The sequence below is a fragment of the Patiria miniata genome, unplaced genomic scaffold (assembly GCF_015706575.1).
Source record: "Patiria miniata isolate m_02_andy unplaced genomic scaffold, ASM1570657v1 HiC_scaffold_6, whole genome shotgun sequence".
In the NCBI taxonomy this organism is placed as follows: Eukaryota; Metazoa; Echinodermata; class Asteroidea; order Valvatida; family Asterinidae; genus Patiria; species Patiria miniata.
Genome location: NW_024037073.1, coordinates 4,733,037 through 4,745,583, shown reverse-complemented (window position 1 = coordinate 4,745,583; position 12,547 = coordinate 4,733,037). Strand labels below are relative to the sequence as shown.

Below are 12,547 nucleotides of genomic sequence, written 5' to 3'. Positions count from 1 at the left end.
TCTTGCAACCCTATCCTGCAAGTCATAAAGCAAGCTGCTTTTGTGTAGTTCACTGCAAAATTATGAAAATCTTTTTATAATTATGGGTTTGGAGTTGTATATTTTAATTGATATTGGTGACTGCCATTTTAAAATTAATTTTGTCAGACTTTCTTTGGAACCGGGCAGCAACTCTCCTAATTCTGTCACAGTTAGCATGTCATTAACATCAAACTAAAAAGCTGTGAATATTTTGTATCGACCTTGATAGGTTGGGCAGTGATTACTCTATTATGAATACGATTAGTCAGTAAAATGGTCATTTTCATTTGGTTTGCCATTACTTTTGCCATAATTTATTGCGTAATTCGCGGACTTATGAACTAAGAATTGGTGCGAAATGTCTCATAGCTACACAATAATGCGCAATATGGATTGCTGCGAAACGTACGCAATACATGTAAAAGGAAACATTAGTGGAGTTACGCCATTGCACAAGTAATCAGGGTGTTTTTTGGCTCAAGTTTCAATTCCCACCATGTAAAGGTCAGTTAATACTTCATGCGAATTTGACATCATGAAACATTTACTGTGAAGTTTGTGGGAGTCAAAATGTTTCAACTTTTGCAAATTCGCAGTGCGAAACCTTGATCTGACGTCAGAAATAAGTGTTTGCATTCGCTTTTGCGCTGAGTATGAACCGGCCAGCTTGTGGATTTTACTCACAAGCTGCCAGACTGCACTGAGTACACAGTGCTTATAAAATTACCTTGATGAAGGATATAACCCTATACTGAAACATCAAAATCACTGATCATGACCCTTACACTTACATTGTTTTTCTTTGTTTCCTTGTCCAGGTGGCTGGGTTTTCTTTCTCAGAAGATGGCAGTCGATTTGTGACTGCAGGGAACAGAAGCATCAGGTTTTGGTACATGAGCAGTAAGAGCAGGGTAGGTGTGCTCCACACAGGTTTGGTTGAAGCACGGGTCCTCTACACAAGGATAAACGACTCATCTGAGCTTGTGTACAATGTACGGAACGGTTTGTCTAGGGGTGTGATATGCTGCGTCCGGGTATAGAACAACACATAGAACATGTGGAACGAGACGCGCGTGCCATAATCACCGACAGCTAGTGTCCTGACAGAAATTTGACCACTAAAAGACTGCAGTCGCGCGCTGAGTCTCACGCACGCACAAAGCGCAAGTGCCATATCATGTCTATAACCAGAAATTTGGGGAAGTCGTTTATCCTTGTGTATGAAGTCTCCTTCATACACAGTTCAAATCTACAGTACATGTAGTTGCTACATGTGGTTATTTTACCTCCATGTAGAATGAACGGAGCAATTGCCTTGATTTAAAATGAAATTTGCAAAACTTCAAATTTCACTTGGGATTGCTTTTGTTCAATTTTTTGACAACAGACGAGAGAAACGTTTCCTCTGAACAGCCGCGCTGGCCTGCTCGGGGAGCAGAGAAACAACAATTTCTGCTCAGTGGCCTGCGGGCTTGGCGCCAACCAGTCCAAGACATACGCGGTCACCAAGTCGGGTCTTCTCTGTGAGTTCAACGAGCAGCGACTGTTAGACAAATGGGTCGAGCTGAGGGTAAGGACAGTTTGGATTCAGAATTTTATGAAGAAAAGTGATTTTTTTGAATAGGATTTGAATATTGGGTTTTGCCCTCCCAAAGACATAATTTCTATTAACAATGTATACTCAGTGTTTTCCGAGGACTTGCGAGAAAATTTACAAGCTTACATCCTGCTTTCTAGTGCAGATGTCGATCATACCACTCAAGCACCAAGCTTGCCGGGGTCGGCTGGCTGGTTCAAATCTCAAGCCCTTGGACAACACAAATTCAAATTAGTGGTACCAAATATTCAGCGGTACTAAATACCGTTTTTGTTCATGTTTTTTTTCTAGACCTCAAGTGCTTACTCGATTGTCGCGAGTGAAGAGTATCTCTTTGTCGGTTGTGCGGATGGAATTGTTCGTCTGTTCAGTACTTCCACGTTAAACTTTGTGGCCACGCTTCCACGACCGCACTTCTTGGGTGTGAACGTATCCGATGGAATCGACCCAAGGTATAGAAAAATAAGCTGATTTTATCCACAAAGGACCTTGTAGAAAGAATATTTGACAAGGACTTTAAGTTATGGACTCCATGCTATGGAGTTATGGACCCTAAGTACGCCCTCAGTGGTGAAAAGGAGAGAGTTGGGGGAGACCACTGGGACAGATCTCTGGAATGCATTGCCAGCATACACCTGGTGCTCCTGGGAAGATGCTACATGATTGTGCACATTCAGAACAAACTTTGTCGTGCCTGCTTAACACAATATGCATTATGCATTACTTTGGTGGATGTGCATGTCACACACTGTGCGCACATACATGTTTACGTTACATACGTAGTGTGGACATTCCTTTGTTTTCATGTAGTTAAGAAAAACCTGTGAAAAAAATCATTTTGCTCACACTGAAAACTCTTTTAACCCAAATATTTGTTCTATGATTCCCTTTAGTGTTTCTCTTCATTTTGCCACGGATAAACCTAACCCAAAAATGCCTCTAAACCTGTTTTCCAGAGAGGAGGAAACACTGTGTGGACGTGGGCAAGTCCACACAACGTCGTTGCCACCTGGTTTATGTGGACCTCTTTTGTCCGGAAGTCCACACAGAGGATGTAATGCCTGTACACATTTTGATTACCGTATTGGTAAAATGTACAGTTAGTGGATGCGAAGCCAGAGATGTGGGACTACATCTTTGTAGCCATTTCTATGTAAGGAATCTGTGAGACCTGTTTACCAGCAAGTGCTGTGTAAATTATAGATTCATTTGGCTCCTGTGTTTGTGTTTGACAGTCACATGATCACCCACCGAGAGAACGCAAGATACCCAGCGGCCATTGCAATAACTTATGACGACGTCAGCAAGAAAGTAAGTCTGTGATTGGGATCATGTATTCACCTTATTCACGGAGAAGCCATTTTTGATCGTGTTCCCTGAATCTATTTTGTAGATTGTAAACTGTTGAATGGGATGGTGCCAGACTATTTTATGATGGGAGTGCGTGCCAAGCCTCACTTAAATTTTCTTAGATGTGGCTTCAAACATTAGGGTTTGTTTAATCACAAATTTTAAACTATTCAGCAGAGCTTACTGGTATTAATTTGTAATGAACTTTTATTTGGATGCTTTAAATTCTGCTCGCAAGTTACAAAAATGAAAATTTTACTTCGCTTTCAATTTAATATGGTCGACTCGTGAATGAAGTCCATTGTCGATGAGGTCAGGCACCAAAAATGCACCAATACATTGCTGCAAATCAAGCCTTAGTTGGGAAACTACCAACGTTAATTTTCATTTAAAATTTTGTTAAATCCTTATATTATATTGAAAGGAGCTTCACCAATTAGCAACTGTACTACATTGTATTACATTGTGTTTATTCACTGAAGACTCCATAAAACCATAGAGTGCCCTTGGGTATTTTCAGGCACTACAGGAAGTTGAAGGGCAGTTTCAGGCACTACTGTGAGTGCTCTGCCAACTGAGCTATCCAGACCACTGTTGTCCAAATTTAACAAAGATATCAACAAATGGGACCCAACCCAACAAATGAGTCAAAGTCACCAGAGCTACATATGGGTTATGCATGTTTATGGGCCCTTTTACAAATCATCATTGTCGTTTACTTAGTCAGTTTCCCTTTGTGGTTTGAAAAGTTGTAATAAAAAGTCGTATCGACTCTGAGTCATCCTTGTCTGCTATTTCCCGGGTTTGCAACATTGCTAATGTTACTAGCATCATGACTTTGGGCGTGATCCCTGGCTACATGGCATATACGGGTTTATGGCTTCTGACTAGTGGCCCTTGAACAAAGACATAGACAAAATGGGGAACCGCCAACATAGGGCTGGGCTGGGTAGCTCAGTTGGTAGAGCACCGGAACAGCAATCGGGAGGTTGCAGGTTCAAACCTCGCTCCAGTCAATTTCATTGTTCAACTTTACAAAATAATATAACTTGGATAAAAGTAGGAACAAGTAACATTTTCCCTCACATGAGATGTCAATTTGAGTGATACTACAAAAATGAAGAGCTTTTTGCTCAATCTTCAGTGCATATGGAAAAAACTGATCAGTGAAAAAATACGTCCCTGAGGTCTCATTTCATTGTATCTGGTCACAAAATTGAGAGACTGCCAAAATGCACTTGTTAGCTCAGTTGGTAGAGCCCCGGTATGGCGTTGTGGAGTTAGCAGGTTCAAAGTTAGCAGGTTTGGTTTTGGTGATCCATAATTTGACTGCCCTCCAGATATAACTCTTTACTCATTATTCTGATACATGTACTTTAGGTAACCTGTGTCTACAATGACCACAGTTTGTACGTGTGGGACGTCCACGACGTCAAGAAGATTGGCAAGCAGCGCTCCTTCCTCTACCACTCCTCCTGCATATGGGGTGCGGAGGTGTACCCCTCGCTGATTGCTGGGGACAAGGAGGCCCTTCCTCCAGGGTCCTTCCTTACTTTTGCCTCGGATGACACCATCCGGATATGGAATGTTGATCCCGCGATGAACACCGACACGTTCAAGAGGAATATCTACAGCAATGTAAGCAGGGGGTTCCTTCAAGGGTTGCGGCGTTATGTGATACTGAACTTGTGTTACTGTGGCTGAGTTCTTTGGGTGTTGTTATGGTGTAGTGATTGTACTGCTATTGTCCTTAAGCAGGATACTCTGTCACAATGAACTATGAACTGCCCTCCATCTGTGAACAGGTAGATGCATTGATGGGTAGATAAGTTTGTTTTGCCACATACCTTTCATATTATGATGGTTGTGAGGCCTGTATAGACTCTTTGAAATTAAAAAAAAAAAATTATTTCATGACTGTAAAATTTCACATTCCACCCACAGTGAGTTTGGATTTTTTTTGTCCACTTTATTCCCTACTTACCAGTCAGACCTATACATGCAATTTCATATTTCCTTAGCTACGTAAATAACTGCTAAAGTAAAGATTTGCTACTGCGTGCCACAGCGCCCTCTTGCGTGCACACAGTAGTCGGAATCTTGGCTATTATCTCCTCTTTCTTTCTTCAGCACTTAAAACAGTGAGATGTGCTTTCAGTGTTCAACAAAACATTCAATTTTTACAAGATTTAATTACTAATTGTTCCTATTTTTCTCAAGATTTGCTTCTCTATTTGGTCACCTCACGTGATGCCAGTTCAGCGCAATGTGTTCAAGTTCAGCAAATGTTTTTTCAGTGTCTAGAAGATGGGTACGCATCATCCTGGACCTATTTGCACATGTTTCTGAATATTTTCCTGCCAAATTGTGATCTCTCTAGGAGCTTCTGAAAGTCATTTACGTAGATGATCAGCTTGAGCACCTGTGCAGCACGGGCTCCACGGCCTCGGACAAGGCAGAGTCGGCCACGGAAGGCAAGAACGGCATCCGCTGCATCAGCCTCAGCGCTGACGGTCAGTTCCTGGCCTCGGGGGACCGGTCGGGCAACGTGAGGGTCCACGACATGCAGTTCATGGACGAGGTGCACAAGATTGAGGCCCACGACTCGGAGGTGCTGTGCTTGGAGTTCTCAAGACCCGAGTCAGGTTTGTTATAGGATCTCAATAATTGCCTTTTAGGCATTATGTAAAGCATTTTTGCATTGATGCAAGTTTGAGTGTGAAATATGGTTAACCATACATAGCTTGACTAAGTAAAAAAACCAAAGTCTGTCACAAGCCAATATGGCCCAGCAGGCTGGTGTTAATTTCCAGTTTCAGTAGCAAGAAATGATTGAGAATATTCCATTCTCCCTGAATGGGATGCCAGTCCATTGCATGTTACTCCCTGGCTAGGACTGGTTCTCATTTATCCTAGGTGGGTAGAGAGAGGCAAGTGGTGGTGAAGTGGTTTGTCCAGGGACACAACATATGTCCAGCAGCTGGATTCAAACCCCTGACCCACTGATTTTGAGTCACGAACCCTAGCCACTAGGACATACTCCCCGATAACTTTACTAACTTCACTCAAACCCATGCCAATTGACTATGGGTTCCGTGCACAAGTACCCCCTCAACGTTAAGGAGTGGGAGAGTTGGGGGAGACCACTCGGAGTGACATTCGAACGCATTGCGGACAACGCCTGACGCTCACCCGAAGATGCTATGGTTTTGTGCACATTCAGAATGAACTTAATCGTGCGAACCTTGTGGTATAATAATAATAATGATAATACATACACGAACTAGTATGCATGTGTTCTACATAACCCCCGAGGACCGACACACAAAGGGAGAACAACAGATCCTTTCAGTCCTTGGGAGTTGGGTCTTTTGTTGGAAACGGTCCTCTGTGGTAAGTTTGTGTGCTTAGTCTATGGGAGAGTGTTATATTACAGGGTCAAAGGGAAACACAAAGTATTGTCCTCGAGAGTATAGTAAAACAAGAGTCTGTGCGCATGCTGTGTGTCCTGTCCACGGGGCTCTCAAATTTGGTAAATAAGCGCCCTCTCTTGTTCACGCACGGAGCCCTTTGTTGGACAAGCCAATTTAGGTTGGTTCAGTAAGTGATGACATTTTGACCATTATTTGACCAGAAACATTTGCACTTCAATATTTAGCATGAGTTGACCATAGTTAACCAGTTGTCTTTGATCAAACTTTGCCCCTTTGCTGTAATTGCGAAGACTGTGACCCATTCTAAAAGTTTATTTCATTTGTTGCATTGTCCATTGCTTTGTCTATTATTTGTCATAGGAAGTAGTAATTGTAGTATTTAAAGACTTTGTTTATTTGTTTGTCATGAAATAAACTTTTTGTTACAGCATCAAACATAAAAGTGAAATTTTTTGAAGGCTGTTGAAAGGAGACAAACATTTTGAAGCTTCACTTGATGTGTTCTATTGATAGGATACTACCTATTGGCCTCATCAAGTCGAGATCGGTTGATCCACGTCTTCAATATGCAAGAAGATTGTTCCCTGGTTCAGACTCTAGACGACCACTCGTCATCCATCACAGCTGTCAAGTTCACTCGTAAGTTTGTTTATCGATTCCTCCAAATAAACTAAGAAAGACAGGGACACTCAAAACAAAGTGTGATGCGTTGTTTAAAATCTATGCAATTATCAACTTCTCCCCCGAAAATGTTAAATTGCTATTTTTCAAGCAACGCAAAGTACTTTTGAATGAGTCGTCAGCCGACAAATCGGGCCACATTTAAAATTTTGAATTATTGCGTCCTCCGACAATAATTCAGTTCTTTTAGGATAGACTGGTTCCCACACCTATTTGAAGCGAAAATGTATGGACTGGGAACCGGTCTACTCACAAAGTAGATCTGTTTGTGTATATTAAAAACGGGTGTGAAATCTCAGCTTTAAGACTGATTTCAGCTTTTTTTGTTTAGGATTTCAGCTTTTCCCCTCACTTGCTGTGTACAAGTTCAGCTTTTTTACAAAAAAAAAGCTTATAAAAAGCAAACCAAATTCTCTTTGGATTCATTTTGTTACAGTTCTAATTTAATTTTGCTTAACTGCTCCCCCCCCCCCTGCTTTGTAACATACACGCAACCACAGGAGCACTTGACAAATTGACTCAAAGATTTTATAAACTGTCATTTTCCATTTAACAAAATCAGGTTTTTCCTAAAAGTGTTGACATGTCAATCAACTGATGCGTATAAACACAGCTCAGCAATGTCACAAAGTTTGCTGGTTTTTCTTCATTAATTTCCTTGATTTGTTAATCAAATTTTTTCTTTTAAACCCTTTTGGAAGCATTAAAAAAGGTTTGCAGTTTGGATATGGGACGTTACCTATAAATAATGATAATGAGTTTCTTATATCGCGCCTTATTAAAAAACAATCATAAGGAGCTGTACAGTCTTAACCAAAGCACAATATACAAAACATATTAAAAGAAAACAATAAAAACCAAAAAGCCCAAAGCATTCCAAATACTTTTATTATTATTTACCATTTTTTCAAAAATTGTGGCCCAACACATCGCCTAGCATATCATTCTCCCCCTACCGCTCGAGAAATTCCCCCCTCCCCTGAGGTGGAAACATCTGACATACATTGATTGAATCACTGTCCTATTTTCTTATTTTCAGAGTGCAATGACAGGCTTCAGATGATCAGCTGTGGAGCTGATAAGGCACTCATGTTCAGAGTGGCAACACAGGTAAACAGCAGAAAAATTATCCTTTGTTTCCCACTCTCCAACCTAATTCAGATTAACATTTCTGGAAGGCATTTTTTTCTCTGTAATCTGTATGATCGTCATTTAGTGTTATCCTGCTTTGCATTTGGATGGGTTTGATTACATATGAATTGCCATATTATTGTCAAGTTTATTGATTGTGGTTTAATCAATTTTCATTTTAATTGGTAGTTCACATTACAACTCTTTATCTGTACCCTTAGGGAGACATTTTGTAGTTAATAATCATACCTTTTGGAGACAGGCAACATTAGGGAGACATGTCTATGTCTCCCAAAGGTCACAAGTACCCTTTAGAGAAGAGTTTGGGATATTTTCTTTTAAGGAAAGTGAGATAGTGGGGAGTCATATAGGGAAAGTTGGGTTGGGTCAGGTCAGCCGCTTCAAAAGTTATAGATCGACAAACTTTTGTGCACAAGTCTATGGGAATGTCTCCCAAAGGACTCATTCTCGGCAAGTAATATTACAAGTATCATTTGTGTCATCATGATCATCTTTTTCATTATCTTCATCCTTTATGTAAAGACCACACAAATCGATCATTTCAGTCACAAGTCAGCTACATGTAGTCTTAAGTATAAAGCTACGTGTATGTTAAAGTGAAATGTGACAAAAGTATTTTTGGACATTGCTCATACCCTGTTACTTGCACCTGAACTTGTACAAGTTCACTGATTAATTGACTTTGGATTATGATTGACTTGTAATAAACTGGATTGCAAGCCTGTTGTTTGTACTTAATTCATTAAAAGTCTAGTCAAAATGTGCCCCAAAAGCAAAAGACGCCAAAAGTGATGACATAAAGAGTTTATTGCTTATTTCACCAGAATCCAGACTTTGAGTTCATCCGCAACCACCATGTTGTCGGCAAGACAACGATATACGACCTGACGGTGGATCCCACGGAGAAATATGTGGCTACTGCCTGCCAGGACAGAAATATCAGGTTCGTCAAATTCTGAAATTGACATTTTAAGACATGTACACAATTTTTAAATTTTTTTATTTTTTATTTTTTCATTTTAAAGTTGAATAAAGAAATTATTCGTTCCAGCACTCTACCAACTGAGCTATCCAGCCCTATGCTGGCAGTTCCCCAATTTGTCAATGACTTTGTTAATTTGTTTAGACACTTCTGGCTTTCTGTTGAGTAAAATACTTCCCTTGCTCTTACCCAATGTTGTCTTCTAGAGTTTACTACTGCCGTTTTTTTTTTCAACCATAAAATAGGGACGCATGTGAATTGTTTTCGTTTTGCTGGAAGAACACTTACCTTTTTCGCAATCCATGGGCAGAAGCAGAACTTTAAAACAGTGTTTGTGTTCAAAATTCTGTAACTTGAAAATTACATGAGTGATCTGAATGATTCTTGTACTAAAAGAAAGCTTAATGACTGGGCTTTCATATCCTAGATTTTGAAAGTGCTACAGGCAAAACTTCATTCAAAAATTGCTCCTGCCATTTGGGTTTCTTTTTTTTTTTACTCACCCTGTAGTAGTATTATCATTCGTACCTTTTGTGAACAATCTGAACAGCAACTTCAGAGATTTACATTTTGGGGCTGGGTTTCTTTAACGGGTACCCGGATACCCATGTACTACCCATAAATGCACACCCTAGTTTTGGGGCCCAAACAGGATTGATGATTTCCTGGGAAAAAACCCAAAACAGACATGCTGAAACAGAAAAACCAATGCTCTCATGACTACCCTTCAACATTTCTACCTTTCAGAATCCACAATGCTGTGACCGGCAAACTAAAGCGAACCTACAAGGGTTCACAAGGCGAGGACGGGACACTGATCAGGGTGGAGCTGGACCCATCTGGGATGTACATAGCCACCAGCAGCTCCGATAAGAGCGTAGCCATCTTTGATTTCTACTCTGGGGAGTGTGTGGCAACCATGGACGGTCACTCCGGTGAGAATATTTAAGATGTTCTGTCCGTGCTCTTCAACGTGGACAACTTTTTGTTCAGACAAATTTTGAAAATTATTTTTTATTGAAATGAAAAAAATTACGATTTGTTTTCTATTTCGGGCATCTGCAACCATCTGACGCAAAGTGGGTTTGTTTTTTTTTTGGGGGGGGGTGCCTTTGGGCATAAACATATCTGTTTGCAGAGAGACTGGTTCCTGGTCCCTACATTATTGATTCTGATGGGGGTTAGGAACCAGTGTACCAAAGCGATGGGGCAGTGTGAGGCGGTACAGGGAGTAACATGCAGGGCAGTTTGGGATAGAACAGGGAGTGGACAGGCAAGGTGATTTGGACAGTACATGAACTAATGGGTTAATATTATACTTTGCCCATCGCCAGTAAATTTGTATAAGCACTGTATACTTTGTTGTTAAAGAGCTTGTGAGGAAAAATTCAAAAGCTTACTCGGTAGGGACTGGAACCGAAGTTCTCACTTATCCCTTGCTGAGAGCTTCATTTGAGTATATTTTCAAAACAAGAAGATGCTAAGTACTTTTACATCTCATATCTCGAAATCAAAATAAAAACAATAAACTTGTGCTTTACTTCCAGAATTGGTAACGGGCATTAAATTCACCAATGACTGCAAGCATCTCATTTCAACATCTGGAGATGGGTAAGCAGTGTGTAGCAGTTTTACATTTGTTGAATCTTTTTGTTTAACTTTGTGTAAGTCAGAATAGATAAGCCACAATAGATTATTTATTTTTACCTCATTACAAAAATAATAATAAAGAAATAAACGTACGAATCTATCATTTGTCTTGATAATCTGTCGGATTTAGTTGAATGCGTCTTAAGTTTGGTGAAGTCGGTCCTAGGACGAGTCACGAGATGAGATGAGTTACCTTTCCTAAGACATGTCTTAGGGTTTTGTGAAATCTGCCCCAGGGATAGCTTAACATGTTCTTTCTGCTTGATAATACCCCTTTTTAAAGTAATGGCTTTACATTAGAGTTGGAATTGAGTCAATCACAAGCCATGGAAAGTCGATCACAAGTCATTTCACAAGTAACATGGTATGACCAATGTCAAAGGAATGTCTTTGTCACAGTTGATATGAATAAAATTTGAATTGACTTGAGACTTGTGATGACTTGTGATTGACTTGTGATGACTTGTGATTGACTTGTGATTGACTTGTGATGACTTGTGACTTGTGATTACTTGTGATGACTTGTGATGACTTGTAATTACTTATGCTGATTTTGTGACTGACTTGATAAAAACTCTAAGAATTGGAAACCGCATTTGGGTTGGACAGTTTTCAGTAGTTGTATTTTAATTTCTTTTAAAGCCTGCTCATTCAGTTTTCTTTTCTTGCAGGTGCATCTTTGTGTGGCGGCTGCCATGGGGCTTCACACACAACATGAAGGAAAGACTCAACGAGATGGGCCAACACATGAAGGAAGCCCCTTCATATCCACAGCTGAGGTGAGTTGAGTTTTCATACTCACGTGACTGAATACAGTTTCTGGTGACAGTCAAGCCAATACACCATGTGGTGTGGAAAGGGTTAAAGGCACACAGGAATCGTTTTGCTCTGTGTGCATTTTTGTCCCCTTGAAGTAACAAAATTGTTAAGAATCTTAAGTAGGGTACACTACAACAACCAACCTGTGGAAGTTTTAGCTCAGGGGTTACTATACATTGTGAGAAAACAAATCTACAATTTTCAGGGTTTCGTAAAGGATTCCATGGCCAACACATGTTTAAAAAAAAAGGTGTGCCCACAGACACACTTTTTAAACCACCATCAATAATTGTTTTCATCCAAAATGATAGCGATTCAGGCGGAATAATTTTAAGGGTCATTTTGGACCATCCCTATCTTCGCTTTGAGCAAGGTTTTTTTCTCATTACATCAGTAGGTACGTTTCGGGGTAATCACCAATGTTCCTACAAACCTTTAAAGAGTTGACAAATTGGAAGAAGATTAGGTTGAATGACTTTTTTTTCTTTCATAAAACATTTCTTTGAATTGGTGATATGCAAGTTAATATGGATGAAGCTTCTTTAAGTTGAATTTAATAATGATATTGTTGTTGGGGTTTTCTTGTACAGACGGGGCACCTTTGTCATACCGCCCGAGCTTGACCCAAAGGTCGCCGCCATAGAAACCAGAAGCAATACCCATAGAGCAACGATGTTGGTCAACAAAGGAAGCAAGCTCGTTGCCGGAGATGGTGAAGAAGAGCAGGAGGAGGAGTATGAGGATGGAGAAGGGCGAGATGAGACTGACTGGCATGCAGGACCTAAACTAGGTAGGTTAGCTTCTTCCGTTTAACCTAACTGCCTTTAGGCCTGTGCTGAATCTACCAAATATTGAATATTG

The 12,547-nt window shown here is 40.3% G+C and overlaps 1 protein-coding gene across 3 annotated transcripts in view; it reads left to right on the top strand.

The window, feature by feature from the left end:
* The window catches only part of LOC119743414 (mitogen-activated protein kinase-binding protein 1-like), a 57,763-nt gene that overhangs the window by 25,048 nt on the left and 20,168 nt on the right, over positions 1-12,547 (top strand). For all 3 annotated transcript variants that reach the window (XM_038219809.1, XM_038219810.1, XM_038219808.1), the window contains exons 8-20: positions 840-932; positions 1,409-1,591; positions 1,910-2,070; positions 2,854-2,929; positions 4,349-4,606; positions 5,349-5,613; positions 6,916-7,041; positions 8,123-8,193; positions 9,060-9,178; positions 9,965-10,152; positions 10,765-10,828; positions 11,539-11,646; positions 12,277-12,476. In XM_038219809.1, coding sequence (XP_038075737.1) covers positions 840-932; positions 1,409-1,591; positions 1,910-2,070; positions 2,854-2,929; positions 4,349-4,606; positions 5,349-5,613; positions 6,916-7,041; positions 8,123-8,193; positions 9,060-9,178; positions 9,965-10,152; positions 10,765-10,828; positions 11,539-11,646; positions 12,277-12,476 — 1,912 coding nt within the window. The remainder of the gene's footprint in view (positions 1-839; positions 933-1,408; positions 1,592-1,909; positions 2,071-2,853; positions 2,930-4,348; positions 4,607-5,348; positions 5,614-6,915; positions 7,042-8,122; positions 8,194-9,059; positions 9,179-9,964; positions 10,153-10,764; positions 10,829-11,538; positions 11,647-12,276; positions 12,477-12,547) is intronic.